Source organism: Mytilus trossulus, chromosome 4, assembly GCF_036588685.1.
Source record: "Mytilus trossulus isolate FHL-02 chromosome 4, PNRI_Mtr1.1.1.hap1, whole genome shotgun sequence".
Taxonomy (NCBI): Eukaryota; Metazoa; Mollusca; class Bivalvia; order Mytilida; family Mytilidae; genus Mytilus; species Mytilus trossulus.
In genome coordinates this window covers 62489757-62509620 of record NC_086376.1, presented here as the reverse complement: position 1 = coordinate 62509620, position 19864 = coordinate 62489757, and the positions used below count along the sequence as shown (strand labels likewise).

At 33.0% G+C, this 19864-nt stretch overlaps 1 protein-coding gene across 1 annotated transcript; it reads left to right on the top strand.

Moving 5' to 3' along the window:
• Positions 1-7299: 7299 nt before the first annotated feature.
• Positions 7300-18010, top strand: LOC134715711 (ADP-ribosylation factor-like protein 15). Its single transcript, XM_063578071.1, has 5 exons — positions 7300-7446; positions 13711-13855; positions 15068-15127; positions 15558-15766; positions 16220-18010. The coding sequence occupies exons 1-5, from the start codon at positions 7393-7395 to the stop codon at positions 16409-16411; spliced, it is 660 nt and encodes a 219-aa protein (XP_063434141.1). The 5' UTR covers positions 7300-7392; the 3' UTR covers positions 16412-18010.
• The last annotated feature ends 1854 nt before the right edge of the window (positions 18011-19864 follow it).

Genomic DNA, 19864 nt, shown 5'->3' with positions numbered 1-19864 from the left:
TTTTATTGTGTCATATTTTATATATACACATGTATGATGTGTTAAAGTTAGGTCAAAAGTTTGACTTTTCTACATGCAGATTTAATGTTATACACAGAAAACACAACTTTGAATTATGAAACATATATTTCATAACAGTCAACAAACTTGTGATGGATTCTGTAAAATTTATGAAGGGATGATTTCAACTTCTTCATTTTGGAACTCTTGGTTTAATAGCTTCCTTGTGAGCAGCAACCTTCTATTATGAAAATCATGATAGGAAATACATGCCTGGGAATAACATATCAGTTGGGAGATATATACTTCGTAGGCAGGCGCTGTTGGAATGTTTCTACATAGAAATGGAAAGTTCACTATTAGGAAGCTGAAATACTCTCTTTTGTATTTAAGTTTTTATTTTCAATAGTCACTCATTGTCAATTTCTAGATATAAATCAAGATATGAGGCAGACATAACTGTATCTGTGATATCTTTTATATGTTCAATGGGATAGATACGTTCAATATAGTCACCATATTTGAATTATTGAGTGAGAGAACATCATCTTAATCAATGTAGTCACCATATTTGAATTATTGAGTGAGAGAACATCATCTTAATCAATGTAGTCACCATATTTGAATTATTTAGTGAGAGAACCTTATCTTAATCAATTTAGTCACCATATTTGAATTATTTAGTGAGAGAACATCATCTCAATCAATAGTGTCGCCATATTTGAATTATTTAGTCGGAGAACATCATCTTAATCAATATAGTCACCATATTTGAATTATTTAGTCAGAGAACATCATCTTAAAAGGGGAAAGTAAAGTAAAAGGATACTGCTACCGGTAACTTTGTTTCCCCGAAGAAGGTCCATGCTTTAATAATCATGTTTGATTATAATGAAGAAATTAGAACATGTGATATACTGGCAAGAAGACAACACTCCCTCAGAAACCAAATGATGTAGCAGTTACAAATATAAAAAAAAATCTTTATCCTTTTCTTTTTTTCAATTTTCGGCTATTACTGGTAAACAATAATAGAGTGTAAAAGTCTGAATATAGCCAACATGATCAACAACACTAGATCTTATAGAATATCAAGTGAAGGAAAGCTTCAATTTACTCCTAGATGGGTTATTATCCCTAATTGAAGTCATATTTTTTGTGAAGATCTGTCTTAAACCAAGCCACAATCTCTTATTTTGTTTGAAGATAACTGCCGCTGTTGCTAAATTGGTGTAGAATTTTCCACATAGAATCAATTCCTGAGATCCTCTAGTGAAAAATTGTCAAGTTATAAGCATCTTTTCTTTGTTGTATTGTTCTTTTATCAATAATATGAAATCATAAAGAAACTAACTTTCTTCAGGCAAAGTTGACCTTTGAAGGAGTGGTTATTTCTTAGGCAATTTGGTCATATAAATATTCAGCTGATAGGTTTTGCCAAATACAGCTAAGTTGACCTATTCCTGGGGGTTAAGCTCTTTTATCGAGAGATAATCAGTTGATGTTTTTAAATGTATGTCCAAGACTGCTTTAGACACTTTTAAAACAACATATGTGGGCATGAATTATTCTTTTAACTAAGCAGGTATATTGTTAAAAGTTATAGTAAATGGCCTGTTCTGTCCCTTTCATATGTTACATGTCTGATTCTGATTTCTGGACAGGCAAGTATCTGATGATAAAATTTGAGAATAGAAATGGTGTCAAAGAAACAAAAATATTAATATACTACAATTTGGGAAAACATACAACTTTTAGTTTCCTTTCCATATACTAGAAAATCTGTAATACGACTAAATTGCAATGTCCCCTTTCATGTAAACTGTGATGATACTTAATTGCAATGTCCCCTTCCATTTAACCTGTGATGAGACTTAATTGCAATGTCTCCTTCCATATAACCCGTGATGAGACGTAATTGCAATGCCCCCTTACATATAACCTGTAAAGAGACGTAATTGCAATGTCCCTTTCCATGTTACCTGTGATGAGACTTATTTGCAATGTCCCCTTCCACATCACCTGTGATGAGACGTAATTACAATGTCCCCTTCCAGTTAACCTGTGAAAAGACTAAGAATTGCAATGTCTCCATCCATATTACCTGTGATAAGACTTAATTGTAATGTCCCCTTCCATATAACCCGTGATGAGACTTAGTTGTAATGTCCCCTTCCATATAACCCGTGATGGGACTAAATTGCAATGCTTCCTTCCATATAACCCGTGATGATATTTCATTGCAATGTCCCCTTCCATATTACCTCTGAAAAGACTTAATTGCTATGTCCCCTTCCACATAACTTGTGATGAGACGTAATTGCAATGTCCCATTCCATATAACCTGTGATGAGACGTAATTGCTATGTCCCCTTCCACATAACCTGTGATGAGACGTAATTGCAATGTCCCCTTCCATATAACCTGTAATGAGACGTAATTGCTATGTCCCCTTCCACATAACCTGTGATGAGACGTAATTGCAATGTCCCCTTCCATATAACCTGTAATGATACTTAATTGCAATGTCCCCTTCCATATAACCCGTGATGAGACGTAATTGCAATGTCCCCTTCCTTATAACCTGTAATGAGACGTAATTACAATGTCCCCTTCCACATAACCTGTGATGAGACGTAATTGCAATGTCCCCTTCCATATAAACTGTAATGAGACGTAATTGCTGTCCCCTTCCACATAACCTGTGATGAGACGTAATTGTAATGTCCCCTTCCATATAACCTGTAATGAGACTTAATTGCAATGTCCCCTTCCATATAACCCGTGATGAAACGTAATTGCAATGTCTCCTTCCTTATAACCTGTAATGAGACGTAATTGCAATGTCCCCTTCCATATAACCCGTGATGAGACGTAATTGCAATGTCCCCTTCCTTATAACCTGTAATGAGACGTAATTACAATGTCCCCTTCCACATAACCTGTGATGAGACGTAGTTGCAATGTCCCCTTCCATATAACCTGTAATGAGACGTAATTGCTATGTCCCCTTCCACATAACCTGTGATGAGACGTAATTGTAATGTCCCCTTCCATATAACCTGTAATGAGACTTAATTGCAATGTCCCCTTCCATATAACCCGTGATGAAACGTAATTGCAATGTCCCCTTCCACATAACCTGTGATGAGACTTAAATGCAATTTCCCCTTCCATATAAGCTGTGATGAGACGTAATTACAATGTCCCCTTCCATTTAACCTGTGATGACACTAAAAATTGCAATGTCTCCATCCATATTACCTGTGGTAAGACTTAATTGTAATGTCCCCTTCCATATAACCCGTGATGAGACTTATTTGTAATGTCCCCTTCTATATAACCCGTGATGAGACGTAATTACAATGTCCCCTTCCTTATAACCTGTAATGAGACGTAATTGTAATGCCCCCTTCCATGTAACCTGTGATGAGACTTAATTGCTATGTCCCCTTCCATATTACCTCTGAAGAGACTTAATTGCAATGTTCCCTTCCATATAACCTGTGATGAGACGTAATTGCAATGTCCCCTTCCATATAACCTGTAATGCGACGTAATTGCTATGTCCCCTTCAACATAACCTGTAATGAGACGTATTTGCAATGTCCCCTTCCATATAACCTGTAATGAGACTTAATTGCAATGTCCACTTCCATATAACCCGTGATGAGACGTATTGCAATGTCCCCTTCCTTATAACCTGTAATGAGACGTAATTGCAATGTCCCCTTCCATGTAACCTATGATGAGACGTAATCACAATGTCCCCTTCCATTTAACCTGTGATGACACTAAACATTGCAATGTCTCCATCCATATTACCTGTGATAAGACTTAATTGTAATGTCCCCTTCCATATAACCCGTGATGAGACTTTTTTGTAATGTCCCCTTCTATATAACCCGTGATGAGACGTAATAGCAATGTCCCCTTCTTTATAACCTGTAATGAGACGTTATTGTAATGCCCCCTTCCATGTAACCTGTGATGAGACTTAATTGCTATGTCCCATTCCACATAACCTGTGATGAGACGTAATTGCAATGTCTCCTTCCATATAACCTGTGATGAGACTTCATTGCAATGTCCCCTTCCATATCACCTGTAATGAGACTTAATCACAGTGTTGCAATGTCCCCTTCCATATCACCTGTGGTAAGACTCAATTACAATGTCCCCTTCCATATCACCTGTGATGAGACTTAATTGCAATGTCCCCTTCCATATAACCTGTAATGAGATGTAATTGCAATGTCCCCTTCCATGTAACCTGTGATGACACTTAATAACAATGTCCCCTTCCACATAACCTGTGATGAGACTTAATTGCAATGTCCCCTTCCACATAACCTGTGATGAGACTTAATTGCAATGTCCCCTTCCACATAACCTGTGATGAGACGTAATTGCAATGTCCCCTTCCATATAACGTGTGATGAGACTTTATTACAATGTTCCCTTCCACATAACCTGTGATGAGACTTAATTGCAATGTCCCCTTCCATTTAACCTGTGATGAGACTTAATTGAAAAATGCTCCCTTCCATATTACTTGTGATGAGACTTAATTGCAATACTCCCTTCAATATAACTTGTGCTGAGACTTAATTGCAAAGCTTCTTTCCATATAACCCGTGATGATACTTAATTGTAATGTCCCCTTCCATTTAAACTATGATAAAACTTAAAATTGCAATGTCTCCTTCCATATTACCTGTGATGAGACTTAATTGTAATGTCCCCTTCCATATAACCTGTGATGAAACTTAATTGCAATGTCCCCTTCCATATAACCTGTGATGAGACTTAATTGTAATGTCCCCTTCCATATAACTCGTGATGAAACTTAATTGCAATGCCCCTTTCTATATATAGCCGTTAGGGGGACTAAATCGTAATGCTCCAATCCATATAATTTGTATTATCTGTAATTAGACTTACTTGTTATGTCCCCTTCCATGTTGTATTTTGGGAGACTAAATCGTAATGTCCCTTTCCATATAGTATATGATGAGACTTGATTGTAATTTGTCCTTACATAAAATCCTAGATGAGGCTTCATTGTTATGTCCCATTCCGTATAACAGTTAGGGAGACTAAATCTTAATGTCTCTTCCATATAATCTGTGATGAAGCTAAATTTAACTGTTCTCTTCCTTATAATATTTGGTAAGGCTAAGTCGAGCTTCTCCTCCATATACTATTTAGTAGGGATAAGTTATAATGTTCTCTGCCATACATTCATTGACAAATAAACTCGTTATAGATACCAGGCCTAACATACAATTGCTGTATGCAAGACGTGCGTTTCGTCTACAAAAGGCACATCAGTCCACGATCGAAAAAAAAAGTTGTAAGGCCAAAAAACCACAAAGTTATGGAGCATTCAAAAATGTTTTGCCAAATAAAGCATAGGTACTAGTAATCTTTTCCTGCAGGATATAATGTTTAGTAAACCGTTAGTTTATATAGATGACTATAGATGTAGAAGATGTGATATGAGTGCCAATGAGACAACTCAACATCCAAGTCATAATTTGTAAAGGTAAACCATTATAGGTCAAAATACGGTCTTCAACACGGAGCTTTGGCTCACAAAGAGGGAACAAAAATGACTAGTGTTAAACTACTCATACAGGAAAACTAACGGTTTAAACTACAGAAAAAATGAGAAACACTAAAGGAATCGCATCAACAAACGACAACTACTGAACATCAGGTTCCTAAATTAGGACAGGTGCAAAGAAAACGTAAAGTGCTGGTGATTCTATTGGCATGGTAAACATATGTGAATCCAAACAGAACTGGCTGTATATGATATTCTGTATATAGTATTTCATCAGCTGTTTGTAGCTATGAATGAAGTAGTTTGTATTGATAGTTTTGCATTTGTTAGAGATACAAACACCACTACACGTTTCTGATTCGAAACTTCACTAAGTCTAATTATTACTATCGTTTTTAGTCAAAGTCTATCTGCGTTAATACATTACAACATCATTTTCTCCTCTGAAAATTCTGTGTAAAAGACAGACATCTGCAACTGACATAGTAATTGACTCGACCTTGAATTTTGTGTCATTACAGTACAGGTCGTAGTACAGTTTGTTCTCTGTGGAACTCGTGGTACTACAGGAACTCGGTAAGACACAACCAGATACAACTTGCCGCCATCTACCTTTTTTGGGGCGCTCTAATACCATAGTAGTATATTTTCATTCCTTGCAAGTCTTTTGTGTGAATATTGTTCTTTTGAAACATGAATGAAGTCAAAAATACATGTCTGCCTGGAATTCATGTTTTGTTATTTAATCGATCTTGGTAATGGGTTTGCTTTCTCGTGACTGAGACTTCCTGAAGTCATGCTCATCGCCTCCAAATACTTTTTACTTTACATTGTATGTGTTTGACAACTAGGCTGAAAATCATGTGCTTTATCATGTGGATTTTTTTTAAATCAGTAACTGTTGTGCTGCAAACATTGATATGCGGTAATCTCGAAGTGTCTCTACCGTCGGCCAATCGATGTTTGGAAGATCGGAGTATAGAATGACACCAAGAGATTCGGTTGGGATGATTAAACGCATTCAGCAGTAATCGTTTAATAACTTTTTGATGGCTAAAGATCGCACATGTGTCTGTATTAAAAATGATAGAATTTGTTCATTCTTTTCCAAAACGTATTTAAAAACTCATATGTATAGTTGACTCATATCTCATCACATCTCCTTAATTTTCAGGCCTAATTTTTTTGAATTGTTTGATGGATGACCGGTACTTTTGGCCAAATCAGATAGATTAGTGATCATTGGTTTACAGCATTAATATTGCTTTGAATATTACCTTTAGTTTAAAAAACTTTTTTAAAGATAAATTAATTGTGATCATATCATATTAAAAACTACATTACATCAGATATCTTATATGATTATATCATGACGTTAAACTTGAGGGAGGGTAGGAGGGGTCCTGATCCCGAAATCCCGAGCTTAAAAACACGAAATCCCGAAATCCTGGACTTAAAATACACCCAATCCCGAAGTCCCGAAATTCGAAAAAAGAATTCCCGGATCCCGAAAGGGTCAATCCCGAAATCCCGGGCTTAAAAACACCCAATCCCGAAGTCCCGATAAAGGTCCTATCCCCTCTCAAACTTGAGTTAGAATAAATAGTAAAACATAGAATAAACATAGCGTAAAGAAGCGTAGCCAGATGTCACCACTGTTTCGGAGTTTGACTCAAGATTACATTGACTCGTATACGTAATTTAGCCCTGCAATGATTTCAATTTTATAATGTATGTAGAATTTCCGGTTAAATTCCAAGGAGAATGTAAACAACTTAGTTTGAACATACATCATCTTAACTTCTTATTTGCAAACAAGAAGAATGTGCCAAAGCATGCAACTATACTTTGCTGTCCTTAGAATAGGTCTTTACACTGTACGTGAATATATTTTGACGAAAGCAACTGATTTTCAGTTTTTTTTCAGGTCTTTTGTCTGAGTTTTAATCATGACTTTTCCTATTTTCCTCATCATGCTCCTTGATGATATATAGGATATTCGATATAAGACAAAAGGCATAAAGCATTATTTAGAGTCGGTATATTTGACTGACCTTAGGGGTGTAGCTCCAGTCATGTGTTGCTGGGTTGCTACCAATCAGTACAGGTAGAACACTGTTAAAGCAGAGACATATATACACATGTGTATATATGTCTCTGGTTAAAGCCAGTCTTAATCTAGTTCAAATAAATAAGAAGGCGTCCCAGAAAAAATTAAAATAGCCTTGCCAGACATCATAATTATTTGGACTAGTCTTAATCAACTGAGCTATGGAATCGATTCTTTAGCTCAGTGGGTTAACACACTGACTGTCACTCAGACCATCGGAGTTCAAATCTTGGTGGTGACAATATGAGTTTGTAGAGTAGATAAGTGCTCTCTGGTTACATTTGGCGCCCGACTAAAAAATCCATGATGGTTATCTGGAGTATAGCCAGGGTTTGTGTTGTTTAGAGTCATATTTAAAGATATGATGACTCTTGTGGTGGGGGAATAGTGTAGCGGGGTTGCTTCCCTTCAGTACAGGTAGAACATTTAAGCCAGTCTAAATCAACTGAGCTAGGGAATCGATTCTTTGGCTCAGTGGGTTAACGCACTGACTGTCACGCAGATGACCGGGGTTCAAATCCCTGTGGTGAAGATATGAATTTGTAGAGTTGATATGTGCTCTCCAGTTACACATACTTCAGTTATTCCTTATATAATCAACCAAATTTTTCCCACAAAAGGGGGGTGGGGCCAGGCCCTCAGGATCTGTCTATGGATACTTAGTCAGTTGTACTACTTTAGTTCAGTCATATGGATGTTAGGTATTTTCTTTTCCCGGTGTAACACTTCAATTGTCCCTGTTCACCAGAGTTTAATCATTGTTTTGTGAGGAAGGGGTCCTCACACTTTAAAATTTGGTAGAATTTGGTGTGATTGAATGAATTACAAAAGGACTTACACCAGGTAAATCACCAAGTAGAGCATCATCATAAATATGAAGTGTGAATAGAGGGATTTTCATACAGATCCTGATTCACCAAATTAATAAGATTTGGAGGAAATCAGTTTTGATAACTAGAATGCCCTGTCGTTTCTCTAATCTGATACTATATACATTGTACATGTAGTGATAATATACTGTGTTAATTGTTTCACATCATTTACATTAGCCCATATCTATCTGAATTACCTCCCTTTTCCTTTAGTTACCAGTGGCAAATTCGGGTGGAGGGGTTTAAACACCACCTTTTATCCTGGGTTTGGACCCCCATTTTTAAAATGAATGGATTAGCACCTGATTACCAATACTTAACATGCCAAATCATTGTATATTATTCATGCCATGTCTATCTGAATTACTTCCATTTTCCAACAGTTACCACTGCTGAACATACCAAATCACAATCCTTGTTTATCTAAATTACAACCCCTATCCTTCTGTTACCACTGCTGAACATACCAAATCACATTGTATCGTATTCATGATAGAATGTGTGCACTGATCAACTGCAACAATGAAAGGTGTTCTCTTAAAGCTAGATTTGGAATACATGGGTTGTCAGACACATCAGTTATTTGCTCAATTTGAGTTAGATTTTCAATCCTTTTGCTTTCAAGCACTTTTCAAAAAATTATGCAGGAATAAAAAAAATCTGATTTTTTGTGGAAAATAATGTTTGACCAGGGTGGGGAAGAGGACACAAGCATTTTTTTTTTTATTTTGGCCTCAAAGGGAAGAAAAATCGTTTATCAGACACTGTTGCTCCTGAATTTTTTAATTAATTGCAAATTCAAGGATGGGAATTGAAAATTTAACCATGTTAACTGTCATTTACATACATGTAGCTACAGTGTACATTTTAATTTGTGCTATGAACCAAACTTTATAGTCATGATAGTAGAGGAGACACAATGTAACTGACATTAATGAGGCCAATTAAGCACTAAATATTAAGACACATTTTGCCATAAAAAGGTAAAAAGGTTTGGGCAAATATAAATTGTCAGAAATGTTGGATGATTTAGGATTTTAAAGACATGTTTGAGTGTAATAGACATGTTTTGTCGAGATGGCTACTTTTGAGATTCTTACATGTAACTTGTTTATATTTACTTAATTTGAACTACACAACAATGCTAAATCTGCAAACTTGCAGAAGCAAATTTTTCTTTCCTTGCTTTGATTAAAACTCATGTGTTAGGGGTATCAAGACAACACAGCCTGAGTTGTTCATCACTCTAGACCACTCAGCCACCTTGACTGAACTTATAATTCAGCTTTTTGTGTAGTGTTATAGTTTCTCGTCATTAGAATCTAATAATTCAGCTTTTTGTGTAGTGTTATATTTTCTTGTCATTAGAATCCAGAGTTGTAACACAGGACATTATTAAAATAGGTGATATATTAGGATGTAGATGGAATTGATTGCAGATTAGCTAAATTATAGTTAATATCTATCTTAAAGGATCTTAAGATACAGTCACAGGAATAAGATATAAAGAACTAAATACTGTAACATTTATCTAAAGAAGTGACAACTCTATGACAGATCTTAGTGCAGGTGATACATGGCTGAAAACACATTTAATATATATATCAATTCCTAAAACAGCTTGTACATGTAATTGTGCAATTAAAAATTATTCGAAGAACATAAACGAATATCATTTTACACCTGCAGCTGATGAATTGATCATTAATTTGTTTTACACCTATTTCATACAATGTATCTATTATTATAATAATTTATAAAATTCACACATGAAGCATAGTACTGATAATTAATTTATCAACTTTTCTTTTCACATTCAAGTTATTTTTCCATATGTACCAGCTTATACAGTAACCCTGAAGATAAATTATATAGACTTGATATTAGCCACTATTCAATCTTTATTTAGATTTCAACTTATATTAAGATAATTAGGTGTAATCAAGTACATGTATAAGTAATCAGGTATTAATAATATCCTGTTTTCTCAGAAAAAAATCATTAATGGCAATCAGTACACAAAAACAACATAGAATCATATTCAAAACAGTGTGGTCCTGGCCATTAATTGACGACCTAAATTATCCCATTGACTGGGACAGATTAGGTGAACGTTTTTCGGTAACAATCACTGCTCACTATGTACTTGTTAAAGACACTGAATCTGTGGGGTCACCAAAGGTTCTCAACGCCTAAATAAAGCAATTCGAAAAACGAATCCGTAATAATACGATGTGTTGATTTATATTAATGATATAAATAAAAACATAAAGGTTATTCCTGAATAATTTTTCGAATTATTTTATTATTAAAGGCGTTAAGAACCTTTAGTGACCCCACAGTTTAAATTCTATAATAAGTAAGAAGTGAGCAATGGTCGTTACAGACAAACGTTCACCTAATCTGTCCCAGTCAATGGGATAATTTAGGTCGTCAATCAATGGCCAGGACCACACTGTTTTGAATATGATTCTATATGCAATGTATTTTGAATAATAATATCATAAGCAATTTGAAATCTCAACATGGTTAACTAATCATTTATTCTGTAGATAGTGTGACATCATAAGTCTCCATATAATTGATAAGATTGAATTGATTGTACATGTAACTAAATTTATAAGTTCCATATAAATAACAATACTGTAAGGATTAGGGTGCAATAACATATATAAGTTTTCTACAGGAACAGCCAGAACAGGATGTAGATGCATAACTATTGGATAGTGATACACATTTAGTTTTATATGTATAAAAGAATTATTATAAGAATAAAATCAATCAAGGAACCAATCAAAACAATTTGTTAAAGATCTTGCTACAATTCTAAACTGAAAATCTTTACGGAATAGTGTTCAAAGGTACCAGGATTATAATTTGATACGCCAGACGCGCGTTTGGTCTTCATAAGACTCATCAGTGACGCTCAGATTATAATAGTTGTAAATCTAAAGAAGTAAAAAGTTGAAGAGCATTGAGGACCAAAAATGTCTAAAGGTTGTGCCAAATACGGCTAAGGTAATCTATTCCTAGGATAAGAAAATCCTGAGTTTTTTCGAAAAAAATTCATAGTTTTGAAACAAGAAATTTATAAAAATGACCATATAATTGATATTCATGTCAACACAGAAGTGCTGACTACTGGGCTGGTGATACCCTCAGGGAGGAGGAAATGTCCACCAGCAGTGGCATCGACCCAGTGGTGTAAATTGGTTTTTTTTTCTCTCCAGTGGTGGAAGTGTTTATTCAAAGGAACAATAAGCTTATATGGATCATATCTGACTAAGGTTGACTTAACTTCCAAAATAAACCTTTATATTTATGAAAGAAATTGATTATGGTTTTCAAACAATCAGTGATTTTGCTAGCGCTCGTCACTTTCGTATTTTACGAAAAGGTTTTCGAAATGACGAAAATATTTCATATCAAATTCGTCTTTGACATCTACAAAAACAATTGTTGTAGCTTTATCCTTGCTTGATGATATACATGTATTAATACGGGCATAGAAAACAAATAAGAAAATATTGAGGGGTATCAAAGTAATTTCATGGTTAAAGTTCCAATTTTTTGGAAAACTTCTTACAGTGCTGTAATAAAAAATCTGTAAATATGATTTAATTTGATGCAATAAACAAACTACATGAGTACATGTATAAGTATACAGATATAAATTGGAAAGCCAGAAGCTTTAATTTCCATTTTCATTTTTAACAGGATTTTTAAAAGAAAAAATTGGTCATTAATTTGTTGATGTAAGCAGGGCAGGCTGTTTTAATCAAGCTTAAATGTTTTGTCCATGTTTGCACAACTGTTTGACATCTGGAGAAAAGTCTTGTTTTGCTATCACTCTGACAGCCTCTTGTTAAACTTTGTTGCAATTGCTTACGTATGTATGTATGTATGTTTATGCGTTCATCTTTCTATCATTGCCTTCAAAATAATTGCCTAAAATACAAAAAAAAAGATAAAAGTCCCATGGGGAATAACTCCTACAAGAAAGTTCTACATGTTATTTCATTTGAATTATTTGTAGATGGGATCTTGCTGATAAATTTTGCTGTCCCTATTTTATCTTTATCAACAGATATAATTATTTTAAAGAAGTATCTTAAGTGCCCCAAATTGGCTACTATTTATATTCAAGGACAATTTCTGGTATAAGGTAGGATAGAAAATTTGATCATATTGAGGACTTATTTGTAGATCTTGAGATGACAGTTTCTCTTTGTATATTAAGAAGGCAAGCTTAATGTCAATTTCATGATCAAATGAAAAGTGGAAAGCTCATCCTCAGGTAGAAATGTTCGTAGATTAAGGAAAACTTACATATATTCCTGAATATTTGATTTCATGTTTTTGCCGAAGTTTGCATGCAAGCCATTAGGAAATTTGTCATTCATTGAACGTTAATGTTCGTAGTTCACCTTAACCCACGAAATCTGGTATCCAACGAATTATAATGAATCCACAGTATCTGTTTTTCTGACCTTTAAAGGGAATGTAAACATCACAAACTTTTGACCTTTTGGTATAAAAACAATGTGCAATTATCCTACAGAGGTGTGAAAATATCTTTAGATCAACAGCCAGTAATCATTCACCCTTAAAAACTCTGACATTTATAAAATATCGATTTGATTTCGATGACTCAATATAATACTGGTATATTAAATACATGTATATGTGCAAATTGTCTTTCTGACAATCATACCTGGCACATCTTCTTATTTTATAAAGATGGACAGTGGAAAAGAAAGTCTCATTGACATTCTAGATCTAGAGGTAAACATGTATAAATTCTACTGTATAATAAATTATCAGACTTATTTACAAACTTACAGCATACATGTAAATTTTGAAAGCGTATGTGTAATAAAATGTTTTGATATGACATTTGTCTATATTTCATCAGTTTGTGATTTCGGTTATCTTTTCTACATGAACTTTTGTGTATACTAATATGTTTCGTGATTGTGTTAAGTGTATGGCCACAAATTATTGTACTTTTTTTTTACTGATTTATACGCCAAACCCAATATGTCAGAAGAGGTCAGTATTGATATTTACGAGATCTTTATTGTTTCTGCAGATGTTTTTACATACATGTAGCTATTGTAATATAGATATGTTCATTGAGTATATATATTTTTTTTCAGTTTTTCAGAAGAATATGTGGGAAGGCTCCTGCAGCCCCTAAACCAACCTTCTCTGTGTTATGTCTGGGTTTAGCTAACTCAGGGAAGAGTACAATACTCACCTTACTCAGTGGAGAAAATGCTGATGGTATTAGGCCAACTGTAGGTAAGTGTTATCATGATTAGATTCAATGTTATTTGTTACTGATGCATTTACATGTTAGACAATACATGCAATATGTAGGTTGATTTAGTATTCTAAATGCAGTAAATGCAGTTCAATGGTGAAAAGTATTTCATTAGATCTTAAATAAACAGTAAAATACCACCACAATTCTAAATAATTATTCATATGGTAATAGCATTTACCCACAGTTAATTTTTATATAATCACTTTTACAGATTTCATTAACGAAACTCAGTAATATCTGGGTAAAAATTCTCCTTTATTCTGAGCATAAGATTCTTGAACATTTTTTGTTCACTATGGACTCAGATGAATTCCTTAACTACATGTTTCTGAATTATAGTACATACATGATGTGTAATACAAAAAAAACAATGCCACATTTGCTTTAAATAGTGTAAATTATTGTTTAAAGTGAATTCTACTTAATGAGCCAACTGTGTTTAGCAAAAATATTTGTTATTTAATCCTGAATTCATCAGGTCCTCAATGTATATCTCATATAGATATAACTTTTATAAAAAGGCCTGTCTTATAGGACCACTTGTTTTGCTCTCCCCTATTAAGTGTTCTATTAAAACAGTTTTTTACTGTACATTCATATTAGTATATATGATGGATCATGTACACAGTCACTTGTCCCCGAAAAAAGTGCCTTTGATCGTATTTCAAAAATTTTACACTGTATCTCTATTGCCATTTTTAAAAACGCACAAAAATGTTAATATTGAAGCCTGCACAAAATAGCCCAAAAAGTAGTATTAAAACACCAACAATCAATCAATCACAAATATTGAACATTTTTATCGTCCTGATTTAAAGTTTCAGGGCTGTTCATCGTAAATGTTACACCTTAAAGATGGTTATATATATAGGTATGTAGAAAGGAATATTTAGAAAATAGATTACAACAGAGGATCTTAATGGTTCTAACTCACTAAAAGAGCTAATGTTCAAAGAAATTGTAGAGCCTCTGTGACCTCATGGTCTAAGTAGTTCCACTAGATTATCACTAACTTTATCACCAACAATTAATCAAAAAAAATCTTGACTTTTTTTATATTATTTTGGTTTGCAATGAGTCACTGTTTTATATAGATCCCCATATTACCACCAATTTACAGATGTGCTATTCATATGGTTAAATAATAATTTGATATAGGCACATCATCAATTTTTCTTACATTACAGGTTTCAGTATCAAGGCTTTGATGTTTGCTGACTGTTTTGTAGATGTCAAAGAACTTGGAGGTTAGTAAAATCTATTTTCCAATACAGGAAAAACTTAAAAACTTTGAAGTTTGTTAATATTAAACAGTGGTGGATCCAGAAATTTTCATAAGTAGGGGCCCGTTGACTGCCTAAGAGGGGAGCCGCTCCAGTCAGGTATTCCCTATACAAGCAACCAAATTTTTCCCAGAAAAGGGGGGGCCTGGGCCCCTAAATCCGCCTCTGTTAAAATTTGCAAGAGAAAAGTGAGTAAGGTTTGAACAGATGCTTATAAAAGGAATTTTACACTTGATATAAAAAATCCTTAATATATTAAAAAAAAGTTTCATATTATATCTTTTTTTAGAAGAGATCATTCTTCGTTTAATTCAAACATTTATCTTGTTTGAAATAAAGGGGAACTTACTCATTAATATTTCTGAATAAAATTAAACTTTAAATTCCATTACAGGTAGTGACAATGTAAGGATGTACTGGAACAAATATTTTTGTGGAGCTCAGGCAGTTATATTTGTAATAGATAGTGCTGGTAGTAAAGAGAGTATGCAAACTGCTAATGCAGAACTACACAAAGCTTTAGCAGATCCTGAGCTGGATGGTCTCCCTTTGTTAGTGTTGGGCAATCACCAAGATAAAGAGGGGGCAAGAAGTAAAGAACAGGTATTTGAATTATTTTAATGTGGGATTATTACCCCTAAATGGGTAAATCTCAAATGGAACCTTTGATATACTGTGCAAATGATTAAATTTCCATTGTTTGGGGTACTAATACACTTCTATTGGTATGACCTGGTTTGTGCATCATGAATAGTTATAAATTTCTTGTCTGAACTAATTATGACTAGCCTAAAATAAAATTATGTTGCATACAAATTCAAATTATGTGTAGTGATTTGAATTTACAATAGAAAAATGTTATAACATAATAAAGATATATATGATTGTGACAATCATTTATGAAAATTATGAAATACTAGTAATTTTTTCTTGGTCACATGTGTTTTGACATTTAGCAAAGGATAGTCCATGGTAGCTTGATAATGCCTTTTTTTCCTTAGTACAATAATATATTGTGAACAGCATATAAATAATCAATCATTACTTCATTTTTAGATAACCAAAGAACTGGAGCTTGGTTTACAATCAACTGCTCGAAAGTGGATAATTCATACTTGTTCAATGAAAAATAAAGAGGAAATAATGGCAGCTTTTCAAGATTTCAACAAATTACTTTTAGAAATGAAAGAAAAAGAAGAAAGAGAAGATAAGACAGAAGAACAAGATGGAGAATTCAGCAAGATTTGATTTGACACAATCATTTTTATTTTTTTATTCTGTATTTTATTGAACCTTTATTTATACACCTTAATCAGAATTATGATTTACAATCAACAGTAAAAAACTAATTGGGTTACCCACTTTTAAAGAAATTTGTTATTAATATTTATATAGTTCCTTTTATTTGAAAAGAAAACACATTTTGGCTTCACTTCAGTTTATTTTGGTTATACACAGACAGGTTCCACAACTCTTGTTTTCAAGGAAATAAAAATAAAACCCTGGCCTGCGAAAAGTGCTTATATATTTTAATAGAATAAATTAACAAGAGAGAAAGTTTAGGATATGATAAAATTGTTATTGTATTTTGTTTATGAACACAGATGATTATAAGGAATAATGAGTACACTGTTGCATTTTTTCTTAGTTTTCCGTCCAAGTTTATTTATATTTTTTATATCTCAGACAATCATATCTCATGCTGTACATAACACATTTCAATACTATTTATTTCAATATTCCATTCTTCATTCAACAAACTTTATTGTAACTTTTAAAGACCTAGTTTCATTACATTGCATTCAGGGAGCTTCAGTTGGAAAAGGATATTACAAAACTGCTGTCTTATTTTGATCATTGAAAAATTACATAACATAGATATTTCATCAGATTCAATTATTTTAATTGGTGGACAACAATCATGAGGATTTCCGAAATTATGTTTATTTTGTAAAAATAAAATATCTGTGAATAAAATCATTTACAATATTGATATGGAGAAATGAAATAAACAAAAATTTAATCCCTTTGTAAAAGCATTGATTGAGAGTGTCCTGTGCTTGAATGCTGTATTTTATTCAGATATTAAAGTACTTATATAAAACATTACATTTTCATTACAGTTAGTTTTCCACCCATCATGTTTACATTTGCCTTATACAGGAATATTGTTATAAAATATTTTGTACCTTGGTAGCTGATTATTTATATATATAGTACAACTTATCAATACAAGTTTAATGGTTGTCTTAATTGTATATGAAAGATTAGTTTTGTGTGACTTTAAAAAGTTAGTAACGTTACAATTCCAAGGAACTTGTTTAAAAGTTTTTCTTTCATATCAATATAAATGGAGAACGCTTTTAAATAATTTGTTGAAGAATTTCTTTGTAGAATGTCTTTAGCTTATAAAATAAAGTTACCTACACACATTATGTAAAAAAGGGTGAATGATGACTTGTTATAAAAAGTGTGAACTATTGAACTAATTTTAGTCTTCTGACATGTTGACAAAAGACCTTTATTTAACAGAAGTTTCTGTAATTATGGCTTGCTTTTGTAGAAAATCTTCATAATTACAAACATATTTGCAAATATTGATATGCGTAAATGATGATCATATTCCAAAAATAAAACAACTGATAGAGTTGTAATAATTGAAAACCCTTCTATCATGAAGCAACCACAGAAGAATGATAGGGAGGACTGTCATGGAAAATTCTTATAATTTATGGGTTACTGTTACAATATGGTTTTTGATGCAGGAGAAAAATGCTTGAAAGTAGATCTGAATTTTTTGTATGTTGTGTTTTAATTGAATATATAATATAATAGAGGTTAGAACTGGGTTTTAGTTATGTTATATTTGATAGAAAGTATAGATTTATTTGAGATTCATTAGAAAATAAAAGTTGTAATAAATGTTAAAAGGTTTCAATTCTTTCGAACCAATACCATTTGTTTTAAATATTAGTGCATTATTCTAGTTGATAAGAGTCACACGATACTTTCACTGTTTAATGAGACACAATTTAAAGCCACTTCAAAATGATCTGTTTGTTCAAGTTTGTGTATGCTTTAAATTGAGATATTCAGGGAAAGATATTTTAAAATAATGTCAGCCTTACAAGTACTAGTATGTTGTGCATGATATATTTAAAAAGAGAGGACACATAAAGATGTGAATTAAAAGAGTTGTCACCTGTAATTGGCAAATCTTCTGGATTTTTTTGGTCCACAGTGCTCTTCAATTTTGTACTTTGGCTATATCAATACATTTCTTTACAATCCTATGTTTCATATACATTGTATAACGGTCTGTCTATATCTGAATGAGATAGGGTTATACCCATTGAATTCCTTTCTGCATGGACGATGTCGGCAGTCAGTATATAAGGAAAATTTGAGATGTGTTGAGATCATGTAGCGAAAACACAACCCTAAAATGTGTTTGTGTTTTTTTTGTGTACTATATCTAGTTAAGAAAAACTTTATTTTCAGAGGAGCGAAATGAGGGAGAAAATAGCTATTTTGAAATGAGCGTCACTGATGAGTCTTATGTAGACGAAAGTATGTATGTAGTCTGGTGTATTAAAGTATAAGCCTTGTACTTTTGATAACTATTGTTAAAAAATTTCAAAATTCAGCCATAAACGACAGTTGTTTTTGTGTGGTAATGATATTTACAGAAATCTGATTTGCTATTTATTTCTATATAGTATCTTACACTTGTCATTTTAACCTCCACAAAATTTTTTTGTGGAATATATCATTACGAAAACTCTCTTAAAAATTTATTATCTTAATCACCATCACTGAATGGTTGATACAAAGTTTTAACAAAAATTATATATTTTAAAACCCTTCATATACTCCCATGCATAATGACACCAAAAAAGGTCAAGTAGAAAATCGCAAATCAATATCGTTTGCCATTACACTGAACCATGATACGAGTGATTTCGTTTTATTTTCTTAAATACACAGATGCCTGTAAAATCTTTATCTTCGCAGGTGTGCCAATGGTATTCTGATTTGAAACTTTTATGAGGAACTAAAACTTAGATAAAACACACATTATTCTAACCATTAATCATTAGGAATCTGGAGAAAAAAAACGTTTACACTTTAATGAGTTTGAATGTCATAACAACAAAAGGTAAATGTAAAACTGCTCTAGGCTTTACAATTCAAAATTCTAGATCAAAGTTAAAGAATAAATCGAAAGTCTGGGTTATGCATCCATTATAAAAGATTATAGGAACAACCAAAACCTATCATGCAGGAAAAATGATCGCTTTCAAAAGAACAACTAATGTGCACACCACCAAACACTGCACAGAAAGAAGAAAAATCAACAGTAACCCAACCAATGTGTGAGCTCGGGTTTTCCAAAATGAAAAGCAGTCACTATTAATGAATAAACTCGTCATAGATTTCCAGGATTTAAATTTTGTTTTTGCCTCAGACGTGAGTTTCGTCACAAAAGACTCATCATTGACGCTAGAAAAAAGAAGTTAAAAGGACAAATAAATTACGAAGTTGAAGAGCAGTGAGGACCAACAATTTCTAAAAGTTTACCAAATACAAATGAGGTAATCCATTCCTGAGGTAGAGGCCTTAGCATTTCAAAAATTTAAAGCTTTGTAAACAGTTAACTTATAAGTATAACCATATCAATGAAAATTCATGTCAATAGAA

Bases quoted from the DNA above. Each gene is read 5' to 3' on its own strand.
- LOC134715711 (XM_063578071.1), top strand. From the start codon at position 7,393: ATGTGCCAAAGCATGCAACTATACTTTGCTGTCCTTAGAATAGGTCTT. The intron at 15,128-15,557 runs GTTAGTAAAATC...ATTCCATTACAG, and splicing joins AGATGTCAAAGAACTTGGAG to GTAGTGACAATGTAAGGATG. The intron at 15,767-16,219 runs GTATTTGAATTA...CTTCATTTTTAG, and splicing joins GGGCAAGAAGTAAAGAACAG to ATAACCAAAGAACTGGAGCT.